This window comes from Drosophila willistoni, assembly GCF_018902025.1.
Source record: "Drosophila willistoni isolate 14030-0811.24 chromosome XL unlocalized genomic scaffold, UCI_dwil_1.1 Seg141, whole genome shotgun sequence".
Classification (NCBI taxonomy): domain Eukaryota; kingdom Metazoa; phylum Arthropoda; class Insecta; order Diptera; family Drosophilidae; genus Drosophila; species Drosophila willistoni.
Window position 1 is genome coordinate 9,799,567 of NW_025814052.1, and position 26,176 is coordinate 9,825,742.

Here is a 26,176-nt window from a genome sequence, read left to right on the forward strand (position 1 = left end):
TCAAAAAAAAAAAACAAAAAGAAAGAAACCAAAAAGAAGCAACTACAAATAGCAATAAAACAAAAACGAATGAACTGTGTGTGTGTGTATAGTGTGTGTATATTATTACCAAATTTTGATTGATTTTTTTTTTCAAGTTTTGAAAATTTCATAATTGTGCATAAAATAACGACTTCAACAAATAACCGTATACATCCCAAACAAATATATATATATATACATATATATATATGTAAATTCATATATAATATATTTTTTTTTTGCAAGTGTCCGAAAAAAAAAAAACACCAAGGATTACTATGAAGAAACATAAAAAAATGCACTGAGCCTCAGCTCAAAAGCAAAAGAAGAAATCAAAAAATCAAATAATATAATAAATATCTTATCTCGAAAAGTGTTTAAAATTGTTGTTTTTTTTTTTATTGTATGGTGTTGTGCATAAACTATTTTGAAACGACACACACACACACACACTTGGACACATCCACACTTCAGGCAGATAGTTGTTAAAACATATACACACATTTGGATTAGTGTTTTGTTGAAACAAAAAATAAAAAAACAGAAAAAAAAGAAACAGATTACAGAAAACACACACAGAATAAGAATAACAACTGACCTGTGACCTGTGTGTGGTGGGCAATAATATAATATAAACACGTAAAACGGACACAAACTACATACCAAAATGCCGAAAATCTTTCTCATCAAGAATCGTCTGCATCAGCAGCAGCAACGTTTGCTGGAATCACAGAATTTGCTGCAACACAAGAGTCAGGATGATGAACGTTGCCTGGTGCCACCATTAAGTCCACATAGTAGTGGCAGTGGCAGTGGCAGCGGTGGATCTACAACACCGCCAACACCACCAGCACCACCGTCGGTACCAAGTCAACCTTCGCCTGAACCATTGGGACAGGTTCATCATAGAGATGATGAGCAGCATCAGCAGCAGCAGCAGCCACCACCACAACAACAACAACAGCCTTTGAGTTTAACGCGCAAACGTTTTCATCATCGTCGACATTATTTTGGTCAATCGCGGCATAATTTCGAGCATGGACAAATTTCAAATCAAAACTCTGCCGAACTGGAATTGGGAGTTGGAGTTGGAGTTGGAATTGGAGTCGAAACCAAAACAAGCGAAGTTCAAAATGGTAAGTTGATATATCATGACATTTTGTCGACTCTTTTTGAGGAATTTTTACAATCCTATTGTTTAGAAATGGAAATAGGTTTACCTTCTTGTCATCAAAATTACTTTTCTTTTCCCCTTCCATTCCATCCCCAAAACAGTTTGGTTTATTTCATTTTGCGATTCTTAACTTTGACTATCTAATTACAAAAACTTTGGTTTCATTTTTAATTAAGAAAATTGAAATTAAAAGATTTGTTATACAATTGTCTATTATGTCTTTGTCTTGTCTCTTTCTGTTTACTTTTACAAACAAAAATCCCCTTTTTTTTTGCCTCACTTAAATATTGGCGACCCCGACAAGGGGATGTCAGATGAGGGGAGGGCCACAAAAATTCATTCAAGTGTTTGATTTTTTATTTTTTCGTTTCTATTTTACCTCCTACAGGTTAAAGTTAGTTCTATTTCAAAGCGAAACTCATTTTGTGTGTTCTTTTTTTTATTTCGTTAAAAAACATCAATCACTTTCATTGAATTTCGTAAGCGTTGCCAAAACCAAAAGCAACACCAACAAGCAACAAGCAACACTAACAACAACAAGAACAACAAACAACTCCTCGATTCTATTTTAGTTTTCAATTCTCGTTTCTTTCCCTCGCTGTCTTATATAATCGCTCAGCATGCTTATTAAGTCATTTTTTGTTTTAGCTTTTTTTTTTTTTTTTGATTTAGGCGGCAGTCAGTCTGATCAGATTTCAGTGATCAGTATAAGTTGTAAATGAAAGGAAGAGGGAGCTGAAGCAAGGGCAGACGGCAGCAGTCTTAAGCATATTAATTAATTTTCAATAAATTATATATTGAGAACTTTCTTTCAAAAGAGTTGAAAGTGAATTTTTTGAGGCAATCTGTGGGTCATTTTTAGCTTCTTCTTCTGGTTTGTTTTTTTTTTTTTTAGAATTCTCTACAAGTTTGTTGCTTAAGTCTTTTGTTTTTACATCAGCGTCTGTTTTTAACTGCCCTTTGTCTTTTCGCATTATAATTATATAGAGACAGAGCAAAAGAAAGACTCATAATCATGTGATGCGGTGAGGGGCGCAAGGGGTGGAGGGGGGCCATAGAATCCATCTCCATTTTCTGTCATGGCTGCAAAATAATTATAGTTATAGTGTATGCCTTTAAATTGTCTTGTCGTAACTTTTTTGCTATATATCTAAACAACAGCCATTTGAATGATCTATTAAAAACACTTCCGCTAATATATTCACGGATATTAAGGCAAGGGAATTGATTAAAATAAACTTTAGAGGGCCACAAAGAGTCGTCAAAAGGAAATATTAACCAGAGTTGGGCACAAAATGAATATCCGTTTCGTATATCTTATTGAAAATTGAATAGTCTTAGTAGTAGTTGATGTTCTAACTAACTATATATAAATATGAATGGTAGGGAAACGTTTATTGGGGTTTTTGTTTTATGGTCGTTTACTTTATTATCTAGTTATTAAATGATGCTAGCACACATATGTATGTGTTTTAGTCGAGTAGTTAATAGGTATATAGCCTATATGATCCTTCATTATTTTTGGCAATAAAACAAAAATGCTGCTAGAACTTTGCTTTGGCTGTTAATTCGAAATAGTTATTTAATTCTTTTTTTTTTTTTTGCTTCACTTTTAGAGGTCTTTTTTAAGGCTTACGGTTTGTGGCTGGCGTCAAAGCCTGCCCATGGCCAAGAACTTCACTTTACTGCACACTTGAGCGCGCACACACACACATACAGACAGAGACAGAGACAGCGACAGCGACATAGACAGAGAGACTTACAGATACAAGCAAAGCGGAGTTGCTTACCAAGTTAACTCTTTTTTGAGCTTGGCTGGCAATGGCGCAAAACAAAAAGAAAAAAAAAAAAAAGAAGAATTATATAACTAAAACCAAGTACAAGTAACATGTACTAAAAGCCACAAGCCACTACACTTAGGTTCTTGGCTAAAGGAAAAGTACAACAGCCAAACAAGAACAAGAAGTGGTAGAAACTGACGATGACGACGACGGTGATGATAATGATAATGATGATGATGATGATGATGAGAGACGATAGTCAGGAAGGTAGGTTGGCTCTAGTTAGGCAAAAGAACTTGCAGACTCCAACCATTGAATGGAAGAGAAAAAAAAAAGAAGTACATACATATAAGACCACAAGAAGTAGAAGTGGAAGTAGTAGAAGTAGAAGAAGAAGCAACAGAAGAGAAGTTGACTTTGGGCGTTGTTGGGAACTTGGAACTTTGGGGCTGGCATGGCCTGTCTTGGCCTGGCTGGGCTGGCATTTGGCCTAAGCAAAGTCAAGGCAACAACTGAAAGAAAAAAAAAAAGTTGTAGAACCAGTACAAAAAAAAAATAAAAAAAAATCCACAGAGAGGAAGACGATGATGATAATGGTGGGCAAGGGCATGATATTATATATTGAGGATGAAAAAGTGGATAAAGTGGATATGAAATAAAAGTAAGCAAAGAGCAGGAAAGCAAGCACTTACAAGCACAAGAAAATTCCAGCAAGTCTGATAGAAATTATTCCTAGAATATATGTATAATGAAAAACATCTGCTCTATGGCAATATTCTTATATGTTTATTGATACCCTTAATTTTTTAGTTTTGGCCAACTTCCTGTTGATCAGTTATCTTCATTTATTTTCTTGGGCCATTTCTTTCATCCCCTCAAGTTCTTTCTTTTTAAGTAAAAGTTCATAAATTTCGAAAACAACAAAAAAAAAAAAGAAAAGGAAACCCATTGATAAACCATCATCGTCATCGTCCATTTCTTCAATGTGAACGTCATGCAAATTGTGCAGCTGTTAGAACTAACGATAAATGAAAGAAAAATTCTGGTAAATTCTGCAAGTTGTGCAAGTTTTGCAATTGCTCGGGCAGTTTACGCAGATGTTACAACATTTAAAAAACAAACAAACAGCGAAACACTTTGTGTTTCTTTAACCGGAAGTTAGCGAAAGGTTTTGGCCCCTCGGCTTCATTTGTTGTTGTTGTTGTTGTTTCTCCTTGTCTTTTAGTTATTTCTTCTCTACTTATGCGGTTGAGTTCAGCGACCTGCATATAGTGAGTCGTTGTTGTTGTTGTTGTTGATGTTGATCTTGGCAAAAGCAAAAGTAAATGGTCAATAAAAGTCCAACAACAATTGACTTAAATGATGTAAAGTTTACTTAAGTAGAATTTACAGCATTAAAGATAATCGACTTGCAGATATCTTACCACCCATCACTCCACTCGACCCTCTTTTGTACCCTTTACGCGAAATGACATCATTAAGTTCCTAAAATCCAAAAAAAATGGCATTCTAGAAATTTGTACATTAACCTCAATCAGGTAAATGTATGTATTTTGTATTTCCATCTTAAAGCGATAAGAAACAGATGAGGTAAGAATGATTTTCCCAAAAACGAGACACCTCACGAAATTTATATGAAAATTGCATAAGAATTTTGAGTTAAAACAAAGTCTTTTAGATTTTTACAACAAATTATAGGCCAATGAATATGAAAGCAATTCAAAATTTATCAACTAAGGCAAAGAATTTATCAACTTCTCGATCATTGTTATTCCAAATTTCATTTAAATGAAAAAGAAACTTATTTCTAATACTAAATACTAAGATGTTAGTTCAATCTATTAAGGTTAAGTTGCACAAAATTTTTAATTTGGCATTGTTTTTGTCGATTTGCAAGTACCAAGTGCTTCTCTATATTTCTCTCTTTCTCTAAGGTTGTCTTTCTGATGGCATTAGTTTTTTACCTGCAGACGGGGGAAACGAAAGAAGAGGTGGGGGGAGGAGAAAAATAACAACTGATAACTGAACAATGCAGTTGAACATTTAATGGTCTACCTGTGGCCCAGGACCATGCCTTCTCGCTCTCGCTTTCTATCTGTGAGCTACATGTAGCTCTTTCTCTCTTGCTCTCTTCTATCTAAGCGATAAAAGAATTCAAACAAAAAAGGCAAAAACTACAACAGCAACAACAACAAAGTGGAAAGATATTTGACAATCAGAAAAGTGGAAACGAAAAAAGGGCAAAAATCATAATAAGAGAATCCTGCAAATACGCAGATTGTCTGTGTGTGTGAGAGAGAGAGAGAGAGAGGGAGAGAGAAGAAAAAGAGAAAGGGAAAGAGAGAATGATAAAATTCAAAGCCGAGATTTATTTGTGCAGTGAATCGACAACAAAAAGACGTTAAGGCAAAAAGAAGAAGAAGCAGCAGCAGCAGCAACAGAACAAAAATAATAAGAAACAGGTCTCAAGTGCTTCTTCTTCTACCACCTCCACCCTTCTGCTTCTCTCCTACACATCTTCCTCTATATCTGCCTCTTGTGTTTCTCTGCTTCTGCTTCGCTCGACTGCGCCCGCGCTTCAACATCGAACCGTATAGGAACCCCGATGGAACGTATACTATAGGAATAAAGAATACATTTTATGTGTATTTGAAAAGAACAAAAAAAAAAAAAAAAGGAAGCGGGTTCGGGTTTTCTTTTCTCTCTCTCTCTCTCTCTCTCTCTCTCTCTCTCTCCCTTGGTTTCTCCTTCTCTGTTGTTGTATTTTGTTTTTTTTGTTTTGCCTTTTTGGTATGCAGTTGGGGCAAAATACCTGGCCAGGGGCCTCATTGCCTGACTCTGGAATCGGGAGAGACACCGTCTTTGGCCCATGATGATGATCATGACGATGATGATGATGATGATGATGCGTAAGGTGTGTGTGTGTGTGTGTATCTCTTTCTATCTCTCCTTTGCCTTTTTCTCCTTCTAGTCCTCTCAATTGGGATAAAGCTGGCAAATTGCAATTATCCTATTCCCTTTGAATTAGAAAACTACACGAAAACATTTAAAATTGTATCGTTTTTACATATATAGAAAAACTAGAGGGTTTTAGTTATGACGACTTTGAATCCTAATATCACTAAGGTTCACCCATTTCACATATAATCCAATTACAAGTTTACTCTATTCGAAATATTTCATATTCATCTATTACATTTGTTTTTGATTTAATAATTAAATCGTCTAGTTGTTAAACATTCATCCAATTTTTAGCTTATTTTTTCAACGGACTTTTTTCGTTGTTGGTTTTTTTTGGCAAAAATTTCAGTGTCAATAACTTGTAAATGGTTGTGGCTGGGCATGAGTATGTCTCATATTATTAATAATATTATATATATATATATAAATACATATACATATATATATATATATATATGCATATAGTATATTTAAAGGAAACTTGTTTCAATTTGCATTGTATTTGTTGCGTTTCAAACACGTTTCAACATTTGTCATCATCATGATCGGCAATAACAACAACAACAATAACAACAACAATTAGCAGCTGTTTTAACGGCATAGAACTTGTTTTTGTACGCAAAAAGCAAAAACAAAAAAAACAGTTAACTGTTTTTTTTATAAACATATAAATATATATGCATATATGTATATATTGCTTTTGATTTGAAGACGAACAAGTTTCGATTTGATTTCTTGATTTTGTTTTCTTTGCCCAAAAATAAACATCAACTTTTTGAGAATGTCTGTATGTATGTATGTGTGTGTGTGTGAATTTTAAGGTGTGTAAAATTCTGAAATGGCGATTCATGCATTGCAATCTCAAGTTCTCAACATTTTTTCACAACACACAAAATTAAATAATTCTAAACTAACATATTAAGTGAAAGCAATGGCGACTTTAGTCTTTGTTTTATAATCTCTAGTTAATACAATGACAATATTTTAACCAATTTTTGATTTCAAAGTGAAAGTTCTTAGTAAAACCTTTTTTTGACACTTTGTCTAACTAACTAACTATCTAACTAACTAACTTAATAAATGCTATGAAATCCTCTCCTTGATTTATGGCCTTATTTTACATTATTTATTCTAGTTAGCTTAGTTGTACTAACGTACTTAGTCAGTTATTATTAAGTTAGTTACATTGTTTTTAGCATGCAAGGTTTAGTTTTGCTTTTCATTTTTCAAGTGTGCGAAATGTTTGTTGTTGTTTTGTTTGTTTGTTTATTTGAAAATGCAAATTATTTAGTTTAAATGGCCATTTAAATGAATTAAGTTTTTGAGTGAACAATTTATAAGCTCCTCTTACGTTTTTAACATGTTTATGTTTATTTATTGTATGTTAAACAGTTTCCGGTTACACACCCAATGAACAAAACAAAAATAATAAAATTACTTACAATAACATGGATTTTGCAAAAAATCAAAAAATATTTCAGAAATTCAGAAAAGCTATCAAGAACAACAACAAGTGTTTTGTAATGAAATCCTGTTTTTTTTTTTTTACTTTAAACATTAATAAGGCATGTGTTTGGGCTTAAATCACATTTAATTGGCAATCGAATTTTCAACTAAAACTGATTAAAGTAAAGCTTTCAAATTTTAGAAAGAAATTAGAATTCTTGACAAAGGACTTTTTGTTTTGCAAATCTTCATTAGAAAACAAGTGACTTAACTGAAATAATTTGCTTTAGCTTTAGCCCCACCCAATAGCTACTTTACCCTTCGTCGTCCCACCTGACTAAATGCATGATGACCCCCAAACAACAGCAAATAGTGAACAAAAATTTAATGACAATATTACACAGAGCGAGAGTAACAGAGAGAGCGAGAGAGAGAGAGAGAGACCGTGAGGCACAGTTGCATATATCAGAGACATGCCTACTACATACTTATGTATATATATATATATATACTTACATATATACTATATATACATATGCTTTTCAGGTCAGGGTTGACTTGTGACTGACTAAATGAATGAATGACTGCATGAATGCGCTGCCGCCAACTGTTTCTGTGCATAAGTATGTGTAACTGTGTGTGTGTGTGTGTGTGCACGACTAACTAAAACATTGACAACTTGTACTATATAATCACAATGCATGCGATGACGATGACGACGACGACGACGACCCAGTCGCCTTACCCAGCATCTCAAAAATGCGTTAAACATTGCACATTGCTGATGTCGCTGCTGCTGCTGCTGCTGCACCTCTGAACTGGTTTTTTTTTTTTTTGTGTTTTGTGGTCTGAGCCATTGGCAACCAACGGGCAACTTCGTTAGGCTGGCATTGTCATTTTTTGTTGCTTCTTTTTTTGGGTATTTTGTTGTTGTTGTTGTTTTTATTAACATTTTTTTGGCAACTTTTCTTCTCTTGTCGCTTCCATTTTTCTGCTCTTGACCAATACCCAAAAAAAACCAAAAACCAAATTTTTTTTGTGTGGTCGATAGCATTTGGAAATTGTGCAATTTTTTTAATCACTATTGATCAATTCCCATTATAGTTTGACCCATGAAATTCATTTGCATAAAATGTTTATTTGAAATGTATATTTTGATGTGTAGAAAGAGTTGGAAAAAAGAGGAGGATGAGGAGGAAGAGGAGGGGTAGGGAGGAAATGGCAAACTGAACTAGTTCATACATGAAGCATCTGTAAGACATTTTCAACATTTTAACTGTTATTTCTCTCTCTTTCTGTCCCTATTTGTTTATTTGATTTGTCACCACATTCATTTCTTTCAATATCAATATCAAGTTCGTTGCCTAAGTCTTTTGTTTTGTCAAGTGAAATTGCCAATAGCAAGAAACGTTTTAAATGTTGGAGCTAAAAGAGGGTGGAGATAACAGCAATAACAACTATAAATAAGAGCCGAGTAATAAACACATACACACACACACACACACAGCAGCAGAGACGAAATGACAGACAGACAGGCCGACAGTGGGACACACATGAAATTGAGTAAAAAAAAAAATCTACCGGTTTTCAAGGTTAGGCTGCTTTAACTGTATTAACACCGGGCCCGCAATCACAGCAGCAGCAGCAGCAGCAGCAACAAAAAGTTACGTCATACACAGCAGCAGCAGCCCAACTACAACAACCACGACAACAACAACAACAGGCAGTCAGTCAGTCACTCACTCTTCTTGCGGTTTTGGCTCATTTCATTTTTTTTTTTTTTTTTGGATAACACTGATAAAACACAGCCAACAACAACAATAAGTTATAACAATTTTCCGCCTAATTTCATATTTGTAACAGAGACGACACAAACACCGAAAGACAGCAACAACAACAACAACATAAATATTTGTAGTTTGTATGTTTATAGGTTTCTTCTATTGTTGTATATGTTGTAAGTGGGTGTTTCTTGTTATCTTTGTTGTTGATGTTGTTGTTATAATCTGTAATATGTAAAATACATGTGTTTGGTAATCATATTTCTTGGATTTTTTCTTTCGTTTAAGCTTCATTCATCAATATTATTTTGGTTTTACAGTTAAAAAAATATATACGAACAAAATCCACACATTTGGCAACAAAAATGAGAGCAAGTTTGCTCATCATTATTGATTTTTGTTTTTTTTTTTCGCATGTTGTAATCATTTTATCTCTCTCTCTCTCTCTCTCTCTCTCTCTTTGTCTGGCTTTTTGGGTAACGGTTGAGAAGGTCAACCAGATGCGGTTTTTAATTTCCATCCATAAACTGGCAACAACAGGGTTAACAAATCATCTGACAAATCAATTGGGATAGATGAAAAATTAGAAGGGGACTAAAATTTTTTTCAACGAATTGACTTAATTTCTAATCAATATGTTTGCGTCAGCTGTATCTTCTCTATTGCTTTAGCAATTGGCAATAGATTATGAGAGTTCCAACATTGCTCAACAAGCATCATTATTAGTTATTACTTTTGTCTACATACGATTTGTATGTAGATGGCTAGGCTGACACTAAACAAAAGTGCAACAAACTGTTTAACAAAAAGATGAAAAACAAAAATGCCGAAACGAAAATCTAGTTACAATATGGGCAAAGTTTTAACGCAATTGCGTTAAATGATTTCTATGTGGGCATATAGAAGTGGCCGAAGGCACAGAGGGGGGAAAGCGAATGAGTAGTAGAAGAAGGCCCGTTGTAAAATGTTAATGAGATATGCACGATTTGTGAGCAAATCGGTTTACCTATACATATATATATATATATATATATATACGTTCTATGGTATTGAGGTAGGCATGATAATGGGCATGGGCATGGGCATAACACAATTCTTTGGGATTTAAGATTTCAATTTTTTGTTCAGTTTTTGTTACAACCAACATGGCCATCCCCGTCCACCTAGCCAAATAGCTTATTGGCTATAATAATTAACACTCTCACACACACACACACACACACACACAGCTATACACAAGATGTGTGTATATGGAAACAGATATTGTAAACCCTGGACAGCCTTCAATGGTTTGTCAGTCACTCAATCAGTCAGTCATTTATTTTTGTTTGCCTTTTGCAAAGTTGCATTGTATTTTAGTAGCTATTTAGCATGCTTCTTTGTGCAACTCACACACACACACAAACACACGCTATACACACACACACACACACACATGTAATTGTTGTTGGTTATTATTGTATTTTGCAACTAAATGGCAAACAGCAACAACTACAACAACAACGACAAACAAATTTAGGTCAAACGCATATAATATATTCATTCTAAAAAACGACAGCACAAAAAAAAAACACTTTAGCTAGTGGTCACTGCGGATTCTACACAAAATGTTGACAAACTCATTTAGGTTTTAATAGACAACAACAACAACAACAAAAAGCAACTGTCCTCCCCCCCACCCACCAGACATATTTATCCTCAAGCAATAAGCAGATTAGACCTAATCTAACTAAAGCCAAGTCATGACTGAAATCAACATCAAGATAAGTTGAAATTTTGAAAGGGTATAAAAACTTCGTTGTAGTCGTTAACGCCCCACATCATTTACCTACCTCTACCTACTATATGTACATACTTTTGAGTTGTTTTGTTTTGTTTTGTTTTTTTTTCTACTCGACTTTGCTTTAGTTTTGTTTTGTTTTTAGCTAACGGAAATCTATGAGCTTAAACAATAAAAAAAAAAAACAAAAAAAGTGTGATTGCATATTGCAAATGACAAAATATCACACTCACACACACACAAACACATTTTCAATAACTTGTCACTTCAAATTTATAGAGACAAACGTGTCAATCTTAAAAACGTATTACTAAGTAAGGCAACAAGAGAAATGTTTGAAAAACATGGACATGGATTTCTAAAATATTTTTCGAATTTTTTTTAGAATAGAAAATGTATTTTTTCTCTTGGATAAATAATTCAAATAACACGATTACTTTAAAGATTCGCTATATGCTATAGTTCTGGATGGTCCCCCTCTACATCCACCCATGCTGTAATATCTGATTAATACTCATTGTCAGTTTAGACAATTTTGTATACTTTTAGTATTTATTTTATGGGAATTGAGTTGATTGCAAAAAAACTTGCACTTTTACATTTCATTTGAACTATTTTCTAGTTTAGATATTAGAATATTTGGGCTTAGGAAAGTTTTTTTACTCGCTTTTAAGCGAAAATTAAAAGCCTTGCCCTTTTTTCTGTTTTTCAATTAATGTTTTGTTTTTGGTTCAAAAAGTATCGACATTTTAAATATTATTTTTTGTCGCTTAAGTATTTTGTGGCAAATATTTAACATTAACCTAGTAAAGCTTAGTTGACACATACATACATATACATACACACATAAGTCCACTAGCCTGGTTTACCTTGCACCATCAGTCGAATAGGCCCGCCGTTCCCCTCCCCAACCACCCACCCACTTACCCGCCATCACTTGTCCTGCACTGCGGCAACAATTTTTTTGTTTTTTTTTGCTTTTTTGTTTTTAACTGTTGCTATTGCTGTTAAATGTTATTTTCTTAGTTTTTTTTTTTTATATTTATTTTCAAGGTCAAAATTGCAGCGACTTGTTGTTGTATTGTTTGGTCTTAAAGCATTTGATGAACAAGTGTACAAATGTGTGTGTGTGTGTGTTAGCTTATGTGAGATATATTTGACTCGGTTCGTCATCGTCATCATTATCATCATCAGCCAAAGCCAAATGGCGGCAGAGCGTCTTAAATTGCAAACCACATGCCACCAGCAACACTACCATAACTAACAACAACAACAACAACAACAACAACAATAGCAACAACAGCAAACACATGGCATCCATCTACTACATCTAAATGTATCTATGGACTGGTGGACTGCCATGTGGCTGGCTGAAGCTATGCGTTTGTGTTGTGCAGCTGCTAATTACAGTTGTTTGTTGCTGTTGTTGTTGCTGTTGTTGTTGTTGCTGTTCTATGTGTTTCAATTTGTGCAAGTTTATTTTTTATTTCATTTTTTTTTTTTTTTTTGCTGTTGTATTTGGTATTAATGTCAATGTTAACCTTGCTCTGTTTCAATAGACAACGTTTAATACGCTTACATTGTTTATGAATATACATATATACATACATATAGGCATAAACTCCCCTTCCCCCACAGCTTCTATCACTCCTCTTGCCTATTGAATTGACATTGAAAAGAAGTCTAGATTTGTATACAGTTTCAGTATAAATAGTTAATAATTATATTTAGATTAAATATGCAAGAAAAAGATAATCTTTTCATCACTCTCAAATCAAGTATAAAAAGTCAATTTGCTTAGAAATAATTCGTTTTCCGTTAGTGTCGACTCATAGAACATCAAGCTTACATTTCATTTAATCATTAAAAGTCACCATTTTAATGGTTATTCTTAATTTAAATTAAATTTTTCATATTATAAACAAGTCTTAGATGTTTCGACTTTCATTTCTTTGTTGAAACTTAAGGGCAAAAGAGATTTCTCAAGTATTAAAGGAAAAAGAAGCCTATGCTTAAACTATTAACTAGGCCTTCACTACACCCACCCACCCATCCATCCACCTACCCACCCATCCATCCATCTAACTATCTATCTATCTATCTATCCATCCATCCATTCATCCACCTATCTATAAAGCCCATCAAACTTTTGCTTTCGCAAAAAAATGATTGCAATGTTAAATAAAAACTAAAATTTAATAGAGCATGAACTGAAACAGCAAAAAAAAAAAGAAACAACAAGCAAGCTTACAAAATGACACAGACTCAGTTGAATGAGACAAAAACAGATAGAGATAGAGACAGAGATAGAGAGAAAGAGGGAGAGAGAGAGAAAGAGTTGGGGAGAATATATAATAAAATGAAATGATATGGTAATATATGCCAGAGAGCAAAGTGTCAGCGATTAGCTGACAGCTAATCAATTGTTATGTTAGCAGTTTCTTTTACTTCTTCATGACAAGTGTGTGTGTATGTGTGTGTGTGTGTGTATGTGTGTGTCTGTTGTTCTTTCCTTCAAATGTGCAAATGTCCTTCCTTCTATCAAAGAAGAACGGATACACACAATCAAACAGACAGACAGATACACCTTGTTCATATGAACCAGATGCTTTTTAACCCAACCCAAGAGAGAAGGAGAGAGAGAGAGAACCCTTGTCAAAGTTTTTGTTTCTTTGTGTTTGCATGATTTTGCCCAGGATAGAAAGAAGGATACATAGTTGATAAAAATGAAAGAAAGGCTTGGGCTTCCTGTTGTTCTGCCGCCGCCAATTTGATGAATGCATCCGTTTGAATGAAAGGAAGGAAGTTGACTCCTAACAGGTGCTTTTTGCCCTCTCTCTCTCTCTCTCTCTCTCTCTCTAACTTCACTCTCTCTCTCTCTCTCTTCCTGCATGCCACATAATTTCATTTCATTTCATTTGTTGACCAAATGACCTAATGCGCCGCCATACAAATTATGTAGTATAGTGTAAAAGCTTAAAACAGACAAAAAAAAAAAGGGTTCCCTCTTTTTCTTTCCACTCCCTTTTTTTGCAATTCTAATTCTACGCTGTTGTTGTTGCTGCTGCTGCTGCTGCTGTTGGCCAAGTGTTGTGCCAAACCCATTTGCAACACGATCCTTGAAAGATCCTTATAATCATCATCTTGATCACCATTCTGTTTCCTCTAACTGCCCAAGGGCAGTCTATAAATTTATTGCCTAAGCGTCTGCGTTTAAATGAATTTGTCTCTAACGCCCAATATATTCATCAGGGGGGAAGAAAACCACAAACAAAAAAAACAGAAGAAAAAATAACAAAAAGGGTTTGAACTTTTTTATAGGTTTTTTTTTGTTTTTGGGGGCAGCTGCCGTTGCTGTTGCTTTTATATGTATATACATATTACTGATGATAGTTCGATTTCTAAGGGCCTGGATCCCAAGGTCTTTATTAGCCTCGATTCTCGGGTTTCTCGGGCGCAAACTTTAAAAATGCATTAAGTGCTCTGCAATTAAGTTTATCGATGCTCAAATCTTTCAATCTTGATAAATGATTCGCTTCTACTTCTACTTCTGCCGCTGCCGCTGCCGCTGCCTCGGCTGTTGTTGTTTTTTATAAATTATGAATTATAAATTATAAATGCCGACATGACTTTTTTTTTTTGCTCTTTTTGTGGTTGTTTTTTTTTTTTTTTTTGGCTACGTAACTTAATAATTTCGCTTAACTTAATTACTTGTCTTTTGGGAATCTGAACAAGAGTCTAGAGTAAGGGGAGAAACGTGTACTTAACTCATTGCTCGCATTTTAAAATTGTTAATTTTTGTATACCCTTTGATTTTTTGGGACTGCTTTCTTATTGGTTTTACTTGAATATTAGTGTAGTTTTTATCCATTAGATTGATATTTTCAGTTTCCTAGCATACTTTTGGGAGCTTTCCTTTCTATTTCATTTAATCTAGTTTCATGTTTAAGCAATAAGCTCTCTCTGTGAATTTATATCATTTATAATAACTCAGATACCTGTTGAATATTGAATTGCATGGTTTAGTTGTTGTTGTTGTTTTTTTTTCGTTTAATTATAAAATTGATATTGAGGTTAATATGCTTAACCATCATCATTATTATCACGATCTGAACAGTTTCAATAAACAATATCAAACAAAATGCAATCATATCGATGGCTATGGATCTCATTGTGTGTGGGGGGGGGGGGGGAATCTACCATCTAATACTTTGGTATCATATGATAATGTATAGAAGCTAACCAAGCACGAAGTATTTTGGCCTGGTCTTACCTCCCACCACCATCCATTGTTAGTTGTCTGTATGGGTATAGACTTTATTTGTATATGTGAATAACCCGATATGTATGTATATGGGCAAAGCTAACCGCTTGACGACTCTACCTTTGCCTCTGCCTCTGTCGTTTCTACGACGTGTTTGGCATTCGCAATTAGACAGAACAGAAGAAGGTATGTATGTGGTCTAAGGGAAGTTAAGAGGGGGGTAGTGGGGTTAGCAGGGGGCCTAGGAAACGGGGGAGTGGGAGTAAGTTTGGTGTGCCGTCATCATCATCATCATCATCATCATCATCATCATCATCGTGATCGTTGTAGTCGTGCATGCCAGGAATTTAACATACGATAAGCCGAGAATGCGTTTGGAATTTTGCGTTGTTTCATGCATCTTCCTCTCGACCACACCCCCCCAAATACTCCAATATCCATCACTGGCCTGTCTGCCGCTTAATCTAGTCAAATGTGCTGTAAAAAAAAAGTTTAGACTTTTAAGTAGTTTTCCATGATTTGACAGAACGTATCGACAAGTGACAACTACAACGCCCACACAGAAGTTTTTTTTTTTTTTGGTGGATACATCAACAGCTGTTTGGAGAAGGCGTCATGTAAATTACACAATCACACACACACACATACACCCGCATATACACATTTACATTGTTGATAAAATAACAACAATAACAATAACCCACAGGTTTTTATATAGCTTCAAATTTCACTCAATAAATACAAAATAGAAAATTTAGTAGCATATTAAATCGAACTATACATTCTACAAACTATTTTTCCTGCTTAGTTTGGTTAATTAGTGTAGAATTTAAATCATTTAAGCATATTATAAGGGAACGACTCGTGTTTCACTCATTCTCAGATCTGTTTAAATCGAGCAAATATGAAAGCTTATTAGAATTAAAATCGTTTGGCGATATACCTCTTACTAACGTATGTGCATACAGTTTGACAAAAAAGTATTTATACTTGGTGAAAAATTTCGAATTTTTATACCAATTATGACTTTTAGATGGTTTTTTATACTCACACAAGTATGATAAGGCTTTTGATAAGGATTATATTTCATTGAAATATTTTTCAAATTAAGTAAACTTTGTATTTTCTACATACATATGTATGTGTTTGAAAACTTTATTGACAAACTGTATACATACAAATGTGGTATACCCATCCAAAGAGAAGGCGTAAAAAATGTATTACAAATTCTAGACAAGAAACTTCTATACAACGATCGATAGTTCTGTCATTCACATTTACATACTACACCTATGTACGTACGTACGTACATACATATACATATGTATGTACATATGTACATACACATATGTAGAGAGACAGGCAATCTTGGTTTCGTTTGGTTTTTTGTTTTTGATATTTGTTGTCAATTTTGCGACGCATTTTGCGCTAGACGAAATAGAGGGAGCAGTCATGGTTTCCCCATTATCCACCCCTTTTCCCTTCTCTACATGAAGATAAAACTCAAGTTGGAATATTTTAAAAGTTCAACGCACACAGCGGGCAGCAAAAACAATATCAACAACAACAGCAGCATTAACAATAGCTAAGAAAATCCAATGAAATGTTTTGCAAAATAAAACTAAAAGTACCGGAAACTAAAACTAACTTACCGACACGGCATATGCCCTGTGCTTAATTTCCAATCATTAAAACTATTCATGGGATAAACATACAAATTTGTAGATTAGAAAAATTTGTGATTTGGATATTGTAAAATAACTTCATACTAAGCCAATCGCTAAAATTTGAAAAATCATTTTTAATATTAGATACCATTGGTAAGTTCTTTATTGAACACGTTAATCTTTTCATACAGTATATGTATGTATGTACATACATACATACATAGGGTAAATTGGTTTTTACTGTTAAGGATATACATTTGTATGTACATACATATGTACATGTGTAATACATATACATGTACAAATACGTATGTACGTACATTGAACTCAGCAGAAGAAAAAAAGAGAGAGAGAGAGAGTGAGCGAAAAAGAATAAGAATTGGGCTCCTTTAGTTGTATTAGTATAACCGCCTTAAGCCGAATATATGTACATATGTATGTAAAATGTTTTTAATTGCTGCTAACTCTCGAGGTCAATGATGTTGTGGTTTCAATTGAAATTCATTTCCCATTTAATATTTAAGTATGTGTTTACATATGTATGTACATATGTATGTACATATGTATGTACATACATATGTACATATGTAATTATAAGGCATTTTTGCCTTGACCTTAACACAATAAAATAAATTACAATTACACATACATACATACATAGCAAATGCAAGCTGCTTTACATTATTAGAACAGTTAAATAATAAAATGTTAAAAGCTGTACATAAGCCAAGGCTGGTTTAACAGTGACAGTTAGAATTAATGACAAATCAAGTCTAAAATTGTAAGCTGCGCATTTGCAGCTGGCATAGAGTTGCCACCCACACCATAAGTGGCTGCGGCTGGAACAGGGTTGCGAGTCTTTGTGCGTGTTTGGCATCTGTAATTACAGTGCATTAAAAGCATTAACTAATAAATATGAAGGGCTTAACCATTTGTTAGCTTCACCCACTCACATATACACATATATACACACACACACACACACATTGGAAAAGAAACACATGGTTGGCTAAAAACCTTGATCTTGATCAAAATGAACGTAGCAAACAGCAAAAACACATTGAGCCACACACACAAACATACATACATACATACATACTAACATTGATTACAATTGTTGTTACTGTTGTGGTTGTTGCTATTATTTACTGCACTTGATTTGATTTAAAGCCAAGACAACTTTGTTGTTGCCAAGCTTGTTTTACATACCCTACAATCATAACGTAAAAAGGCATATTAGCTAAAGCTAAACAGATGGCAATCTTAACACTACAGGCATGCATTAACATGATCAGTGCATTAAATATTACAATACGAGTGAATAAGAGTATCGTGCATTGAGGAAATGTTAATGGAATTTCTTTTATTTTGCTCTGGTTGATTGTACACGTCTACTATAGGGTACCTGAAAGTCGCCTACCCCCTTCAAGTCAAAGAATTGTTTATGTTTGTGAATTGTTGTTGTTGTTGCTGCTGCTGCTGTTAATACTCACCTTGTCTTTGCCCGTTTTGTCTTTGGCCCACCTCGCACTTGCACTTGCAATTCACAATTTGCAATAATAAAACAACTAAATTGCACATACATATGTATGTATGTATTTTCTTCTTCTATAATAGTTAATAGCGATTGTTTTGTTTGTTTGATTCTTCTTTGGGGTTTCTTTTAACTATTCCGAGCTGTTTGCTTATTGTAAAAAAAACATAAAAAAATACTTTGCAAAAAATACCAAAAAGTTTTAATGAGTAGGCATTGCAAATTTATGTACAGAAAATTTACAGAATATAATTAGTTCGCCTCAGGCCGACTAGAAATGAACATCAAACTTAAAACATAACTAAAATAATAACAACATGTAATGAAATTTGGTTAGGAAACAGTTTTGTTTTATACAACTTTTAAAAAGTTAACGGGAAACATGACACAAAAAAGTGGTACGTACATATGTATGTATGTGTGGACATACATAAGTACATGTTTATGTATGGATATGTTAGGATTAGAACTAAGTGGCAACCCTTTTCAATTACGTTAAAGAGATGAGATAAATATTCATACATACATATGTATGTATCTGCACACATACGTGAAGGTATCACTCACACTTACATAATTATATTTGTTGTATATATGTATGTATGCATGTGTGTATGTCTCTACATGCACTTGCACAAAAAAAAGTCTAAAACGAAATCGAGACGAAAGCAAAGATGAAAGAGATCTTTTCCGATCTTCCTTTTTGCCTTGCCGCTTTACAGTTAGAAATCAATTGTCGTGGCGAACGCATCTACTTCTTATTTTCGATTTCCCAAAAAGTTCTTGAAAGTTCCGTTGCAGAAAGTAAAACCAAAAAAAAAAAAAAAACATTTGAACGGATTCTTTTCTTTCTTTTGCAAATATAAAAAGATCGTATTTTAAGTTGCTTATTTATCTTGTGATATTTGATTCATAAATTTCTAATTTTTGGTTTTTCTTTTCTTTTTGCAGAAAATCTCGATTGCCTGAGACCGGTAGAGTTACTGCAGCGTTTAAGCTGTGGCACCACAACCAATCCAAATCACAACCCCACCAATACAAACACCATCAGAGCCACAACACCACCACTAATAGCAACAACAACAACAACACCCACCACAACCACCACCACTTCCCCCGCATTAGCCTTAAAAGACTGCGAACGAAATTCGCCCATACCAACAGCAACAACAACAACAACAGCAGCAATACCAAAGGAGCCGACGTTAAAGCCAACGCCAGCGTCAACGCCGCAGCCTCAGCCTCAGCCCCTCGACGAAAGTGAGAAAGAAGCTACAACAGCGGCAACGACAACAGCACGAAGCGTAGACGAAGACGATCACGAAAAGAAGCGAGCAACAGAATCACCGAGTGTGAAGGAACACCACAACGAAGAAGAAGAAGAAGACGATACTGAAGTTGATGTGGGTATTGAGACGACGACAAATACTGTGCGTCCACGTTATGTGTTGACCCAAGCCCAACGTAAAGAATATCCACAAGATCAACAGCAACCACAGAATCTCTCAGCCTACAAGGATACCGATAGCGATTCCGATTCGGATAATGATTCCGATGATGGCTGTAAATTAATTGTGGACGAGAAGCCATTGCTTCCTGTAGATAAACCATTGTCGCTGCGCATGCGCAGCACACCGCCTCCTGCCGAAACACGCCCAAGTCCGCCACCTCCACGCGAACCCACCCCCATTCAAGCTGCTCCACCCGTCCGTTGCAGTGTGATACAGCGGGCTCCACAGGCAATTGCATCCTCCTCTTCCTCATCGTCATTGGCCGTAGTCGAACCGCCACTAGATTTGCCGCCTCTACGTCGAGGCGGTGGCGTACAGCTACCATTGAGCTCACTTGATCTCGATCAGCTGGGACCAGAGCAACAGGAGCCCATCGATTATCACGTACCCAAGCGTCGCAGTTCCACCTACGACAGTGACGAGGAGTTGAACGCCCGTCGTTTGGAGCGTGCCCATCGTGTGCGTGAGGCGCGTCGTCGCAGTACAATTTTTGCTGCCCGTGTGCTTTTGGCCCAGTCGCAGCAGCGCTTGAATCCGCGCCTGGTGCGCAGTTTACCTGGCATTTTGGCAGCTGCTGCTGGTCACGGTCGGAGCAGTAGTTCAGGTGCAGCCGGTCAGGGTTTTCAATCGTCGGGCTTTGGTAGTGGAAGCGGTTCCAACGGTTCCGGTAGTGGACAAGCCAACGGTGGTGCTGGTTCGCCAAGCGGTGGTTTTGGCGGCGCATTGGGCGGCAGCGGTGCCGGCGGCGGTGGCATGGGCGGCGGTCGCGACGGACGCAGTAATTACGGTCCAAATTCACCGCCCACAGGGGCATTGCCACCCTTTTACGAAAGCCTAAAGAGCGGGCAACAGCAGCAGAGTAGTAGCACGGCAAACAGCAATAATCAGCACGGATCCGGTGGCAATCATCATCCGTCGCATTTTCAAGGCAATCCCAATTTTCTCATACAGAACGCTGCAGCGGCTGCCTACATAATGTCAGCTGGCGGTGGAGGCGGAGGAGCTGGTGCAGGTGGTGCTGGTGGCCATAATGGTTACATCAATTGTGGAAGTGGTACTGGCTCTGGTGGTGGTGCTGGTACCGGTGGTGGTAACGGCTCCAATTCAAATCTTGATGGTAATAATATTTTGAACTTCGCCTCTGGCCTCAACAGCAGCAATAATTCTAACTATAATGACTCCTCCTCCAATTCCTCCAAATTCCATAATATCCATTCAACGCATTCCATGATGGGTTCCGGTCCTGGTTCCGCAACTGGTCCAAATATGCTTGGCACTGGCAATGGCATTGGTGGTCATCCATTTTATGGCGGCAATCCATCAGCCTATGGCATTATATTGAAAGATGAGCCCGATATTGAGTATGATGAGGCGAAAATCGATATTGGTACCTTTGCCCAGAATATCATACAAGCCACAATGGGCAGTTCGGGTCAATTTAATGCCTCCGCCTATGAGGATGCCATTATGTCAGATTTGGCCAGTTCGCAGTGTCCCAATGGTACGGTGGATCCATTACAATTTACGGCCACATTGATGCTCAGCTCACAGACGGATCATTTGCTGGAACAATTATCCGATGCCGTCGATTTGAGTTCATTTCTGCAGCGTAGCTGCGTGGATGACGAGGAATCGGCCACAACGAGTCCCAGGCAGGACTTTGAGCTGGTCTCGACGCCATCGCTGACACCGGATTCGGTTTCGGTGACACCGGTGGAGCAACATTCTGTGAATACCGCCCAATTGGATGCACTGCATGAGAATCTGTTGACGCAGCTAACCCATAATATGACACGTGGCGGTGGTAACTCGCAGCAGCAGCAGCAGCATGTGTCCCAACAGCAGCAACAACAACATATGGGTTCACAGCAGCAGCATAATGTACATCAGCAACATGTTAGCCAGCAACAACAACAGCAGCAGCAGCAACATGTCAATCAGCAGCCACCACCTTCATATCAACATGCAACCAGAGGATTGATGATGCAACAACAACAGCATCATTCGAATTACCCGCAGCAGCATCAGCAGCAGCAATCATCTTTGATCACACAACAGCAACAGCAATTGCTTTCACAGCAACAACAGCAACATCATCAACAGCAACATGCTGCAGCCTACCAGCAACATAATCTCTATCAACAACAGCAGCAGCAACATCAACAACATCATCACCAACAGCAGCAACAGCATCATCACTTCCATCAACAGCAGCAGCAACAACAGCAGCAACACTCACATCATTCCCATCATGACAATAGCAATCTCTCACTGCCCTCACCAACGGCACATGCCGCGGCTGCCGCTGCCGCTGCAGCAGCTGCTGCTGCCGCCGCTGCGCATTTAACGCGTCCCATGAGCAGCAGCAGCAGTTCGGGCACTAACAGCAGCAGCAGCAATTCGGGCCTATTGGATGCCAATGCAGCAGCTGCTGCAGCAGCCGCTCTTCTGGATACTAAACCGCTCATTCAAAGCGTAAGTGTTACATTTACTCGAGAAGTTGCTCAGCAACAGCAACAAGAAATTCAACAGCAACAACAAGTTCAACAGCAGCACAAAGATGTCAAAATTAAGAAAGAGAAGAAGGATTTTATTGAAATTGTTCCCTTAGATTCTATAATTGTTACACCCAAATCAGAGATTATACAGGATACTACTAGTGAAGTAATAACAACTACAACAATATCAACAACAACATCAACGCTAACAGCAACAGCATCTTCTTCTTCATCATCATCGACGTCATCATCGGGAACATCATCGAATGGCACAAAACTAAGTCGACGTGCCAAAGCTGTGGCATATGGTTCCACAACGGTAACAATTATATCCACTCTGATGCCATCAGCTGAGGTGCCAACCACACGAACTGTCCATTGCACCACATTGCGTTCATTAGCCACAGCAGCGGCTGCCACAGCGGCAGGTCTCTGTCCGCCATCGCCAACAGTTTCAGTGCTCAACGAGAGCAAAGTATTGCAGCGGCGTGTAAGAACTAAAAAAAAGAGAGAGAAAGATAGTGTTGTTTGTTTCCAATCAGAGTCCATTGTCGTCCATATTGTTTGATCCTGACATTGATTAATAGAGAACCAAAAATATTTATACAAAAGCAAAGCAAGGATTCTTTATCTTAGGAACTTTCTTTTTTTTTTTTAATGATTTGAAGTAAATGCTTTGTTAAGAAATTTCAATTAACTGATTTTCATCTTAAATTCAAGGAATTCTTTACTCTACTCTTTTCTCTTGTCCATTGGTTAAAAGAATGATTAATATGTGAATTCGTTTCGATTTTATCAAAGTTATTCGAATGTCTTTATTGAAGACCTTTCAAATCAAACGTAATTCCAAAAGTCTTTTAGTTCATTGGACTATTATTAAATCTCTCCACAATCTCTGTCAACGATCGACAATCTATATGTTTTCTTTTGGTAGTTTTTGCTGTTTGTTTTGTCTTCTTGTAGTTCTTGTGTTTGTTTTGTCTTCTTGTAGTTCTTGTGTTTGTTTTGTGCTCTTGTGTTTGTTACTTGTTTTACCTTTTGTATTTAATAATTCAGTCAACTGGCAACTAACTAATTTTATTTGTTTTTCTATAATCTTAGTTGGGTCTACCACCCGATTTGCAATTGGAATTTGTGAATGGTGGACATGGCATTAAGAATCCTTTGGCCGTTGAGAATGCCCATGGTGCCCATCACCGTATACGCAATATTGATTGCATTGATGATCTCAAACATGGCCACCAGTCATCGCAACATCACCAGCAGCAACAACAGCAGCAGCAGCAACAACAACAATTGTCGCCGCAGCATCAGCACTCCATACAACAGCCACCACAACAACAACAATCCTCACTTGCCGTCCAACAACAACAGCAGCAGCAGCAACAACAACAACAACAACAACAACAGCATCAACAACATCATGGTGGCAGTGGCAGCAATAGCAGCAGCAGTGCCAGCAGCAATGGCAGCATTCATGGCTCAGCCGATGCACTCTGCGGTGCGGGTGGCGGCAATGCCAGCTCTGTTAGCAGCGATGATCCTAACAATAAATTTGTTTGTCGGGTCTGCATGAAAACATTCTCATTGCAACGTCTGCTCAATCGTCACATGAAATGCCATTCCGATATCAAACGCTATTTGTGCACATTCTGCGGCAAGGGTTTCAACGATACCTTCGATTTGAAGCGGCATACACGTACCCATACCGGCGTCCGTCCATATAAGTGTAATCTGTGCGAGAAGAGCTTCACGCAGCGCTGCTCACTGGAATCCCATTGCCAGAAGGTGCACAGTGTGCAGCATCAGTATGCATATAAGGAGCGGCGAGCCAAGGTGAGTGTAGTAATGAGGAAAACTAAACTTCTAGTCGGCTCAAAAGGCAACAAACAAGTTTCCAATTAAATGCTTTCCTAGCCATATCAGTAATTGAAAACAATTGTTTAATTAGTTTTCATTAGCAACAAAAAAAATAATAACCAGACTCTTGGAGTAAAGAGTAAAACTTTTAAATTTGATTTTGTAACAAAAACTAAAACATTGCTCTCTCTCTCTCTCTCTCTTTTCTATAGATGTATGTTTGTGAGGAATGTGGTCATACCACCTGTGAACCGGAAGTCCATTATCTGCATCTGAAGGATAATCATCCTTTCTCGCCGGCGCTGCTGAAGTTCTATGATAAGCGTCATTTCAAATTTACCAATTCGCAGTTTGCCAATAATCTGCTTGGTCAGCTGCCTATGCCTGTGCATAATTAAAATTTTGCATACAACATTCTATATATGTATATATATATATATATATATATATATATATATATACTTATATATATATATAATCGATTTAGTTTCTTTTAACTAAATAAATCAAATCGTTCTATATTAAGTTTACACACACAAACACACCCATTAACCAACAACAACAACAATAACGCATTAGTGACTTTGAAGTTTTTTGAAAACTGCCCAAGGGAAATTTTTTTTGGAGAGATTATGTTTTGTACATGTATATTTTGCATAGGTTGTAGTTGTAATAGTTAGATATATATCTATACATACATAAGTATATAAAAAAGCATTCCAACAGATCATAGAAATGCGCATTAGATTTAGTTAATTGAATTGAATTGAATTATGTATGATCTTTTTTTTTTACTCTTCAGCAAATCCATGAATTTTGCTTTATTAGTCAAAAGTTTTTTTTTTTCTGTTTAACTATTCTCATATACGCATATATGTTAATGCATATATATATATATATATATATACAAGGCTTTAAGCAACAAATTATGAAATTTATATATAGATATATATATCTTTCAAAAATAGAAAAAGAAATATCATCATGAACAATAAACGTTGGCATTTATATGAAAGCATTAATAAACACAAACATATATGTATATATATATATATATATATACATCATTTAATTTATATATATAAATCTATTAAATATCACACACATACACATACAAAACAAAAACATTGTAAAAGAGGCATTAAAACAAAAACAAGAAGAACAACAACACATGATGAAACTAATTTACTTAAGGCTTTAGAATATAAGTTCAAAAACATGCAAAAACCTATATAATGTCTTTTCTAATCAAAAAGTTGAAATCTAAGCATAACAAAAACTACTTAACACACACACACACATATATACACACACACTGGTGTTTAATAAGTAAAATTTAGTACTTAAATTATGACCACCTATTGTACTGAAAAAGAAACAAGAAATGAAAACAGAAATCTATAAGTTGTTAGTTCTTATATATAATTTTGTTTGTAGAGTCATAAGATTTCGAATGAATCGAAAGTTAAATCTATATATATATATATATTTAACAAACTTTGAGCATATAGTAGGACTTATCCATTTGATTTTGTAGCCGATTTATTATCAAAAACGAAACGAAATGAATGAATATATATATATATATATATATATATATACATTTATGTATAACTTACAATATACATTATTATTAACGCATATGCATATAAAGATATCAAATAAAAGATATGCCTAAATCTTTTTTTGTCTAGTTCTGTAAGCAACAACGGGTTTTTTGTGCAATCGCTTGGTGTTGGTATTATAAAACAAAACAAAACTAAACAAAACAAAAAAAAAAATGATAAGTGAAACAAACAAAAAAGTACAGAGGAAAGAAAAATAAGGCAAGAGATAATATACACTCACACACACACACATAAATCAATTATAAATTTTTTAGTTTGAAATCTAAGCGG

At 36.0% G+C, this 26,176-nt stretch overlaps 1 protein-coding gene across 4 annotated transcripts; it reads left to right on the forward strand.

Moving 5' to 3' along the window:
- Nucleotides 1-574: 574 nt before the first annotated feature.
- LOC6648936 (transcriptional regulator ovo) lies at nt 575-24,711 on the forward strand. 4 transcript variants are annotated; one of them, XM_002071881.4, is made up of 5 exons: nt 846-1,157; nt 19,361-21,037; nt 21,245-22,908; nt 23,520-24,254; nt 24,491-24,711. In XM_002071881.4, exons 2-5 carry the CDS (start codon nt 20,032-20,034, stop codon nt 24,674-24,676), a joined length of 3,591 nt encoding a protein of 1,196 aa, XP_002071917.4. In that variant the 5' UTR covers nt 846-1,157; nt 19,361-20,031; the 3' UTR covers nt 24,677-24,711. The 4 variants fall into 4 exon arrangements, with proteins under 4 accessions (XP_023035183.1, XP_023035184.1, XP_002071917.4 ...); XM_023179415.2 differs by having other exon boundaries at nt 575-1,157; nt 19,361-22,908; XM_023179416.2 differs by having other exon boundaries at nt 575-1,157; nt 19,361-22,395.
- Nucleotides 24,712-26,176: the final 1,465 nt, after the last annotated feature.

What these genes read in the sequence shown, in the direction of transcription:
- LOC6648936 (XM_023179415.2), top strand. Translation starts at nt 689, where the DNA reads ATGCCGAAAATCTTTCTCATCAAGAATCGTCTGCATCAGCAGCAGCAA. An exon ending in AACAAGCGAAGTTCAAAATG is followed by an intron (nt 1,158 to 19,360) that starts GTAAGTTGATAT and finishes TTCTTTTTGCAG; the next exon opens with AAAATCTCGATTGCCTGAGA. An exon ending in ATAAGGAGCGGCGAGCCAAG is followed by an intron (nt 24,255 to 24,490) that starts GTGAGTGTAGTA and finishes TCTTTTCTATAG; the next exon opens with ATGTATGTTTGTGAGGAATG.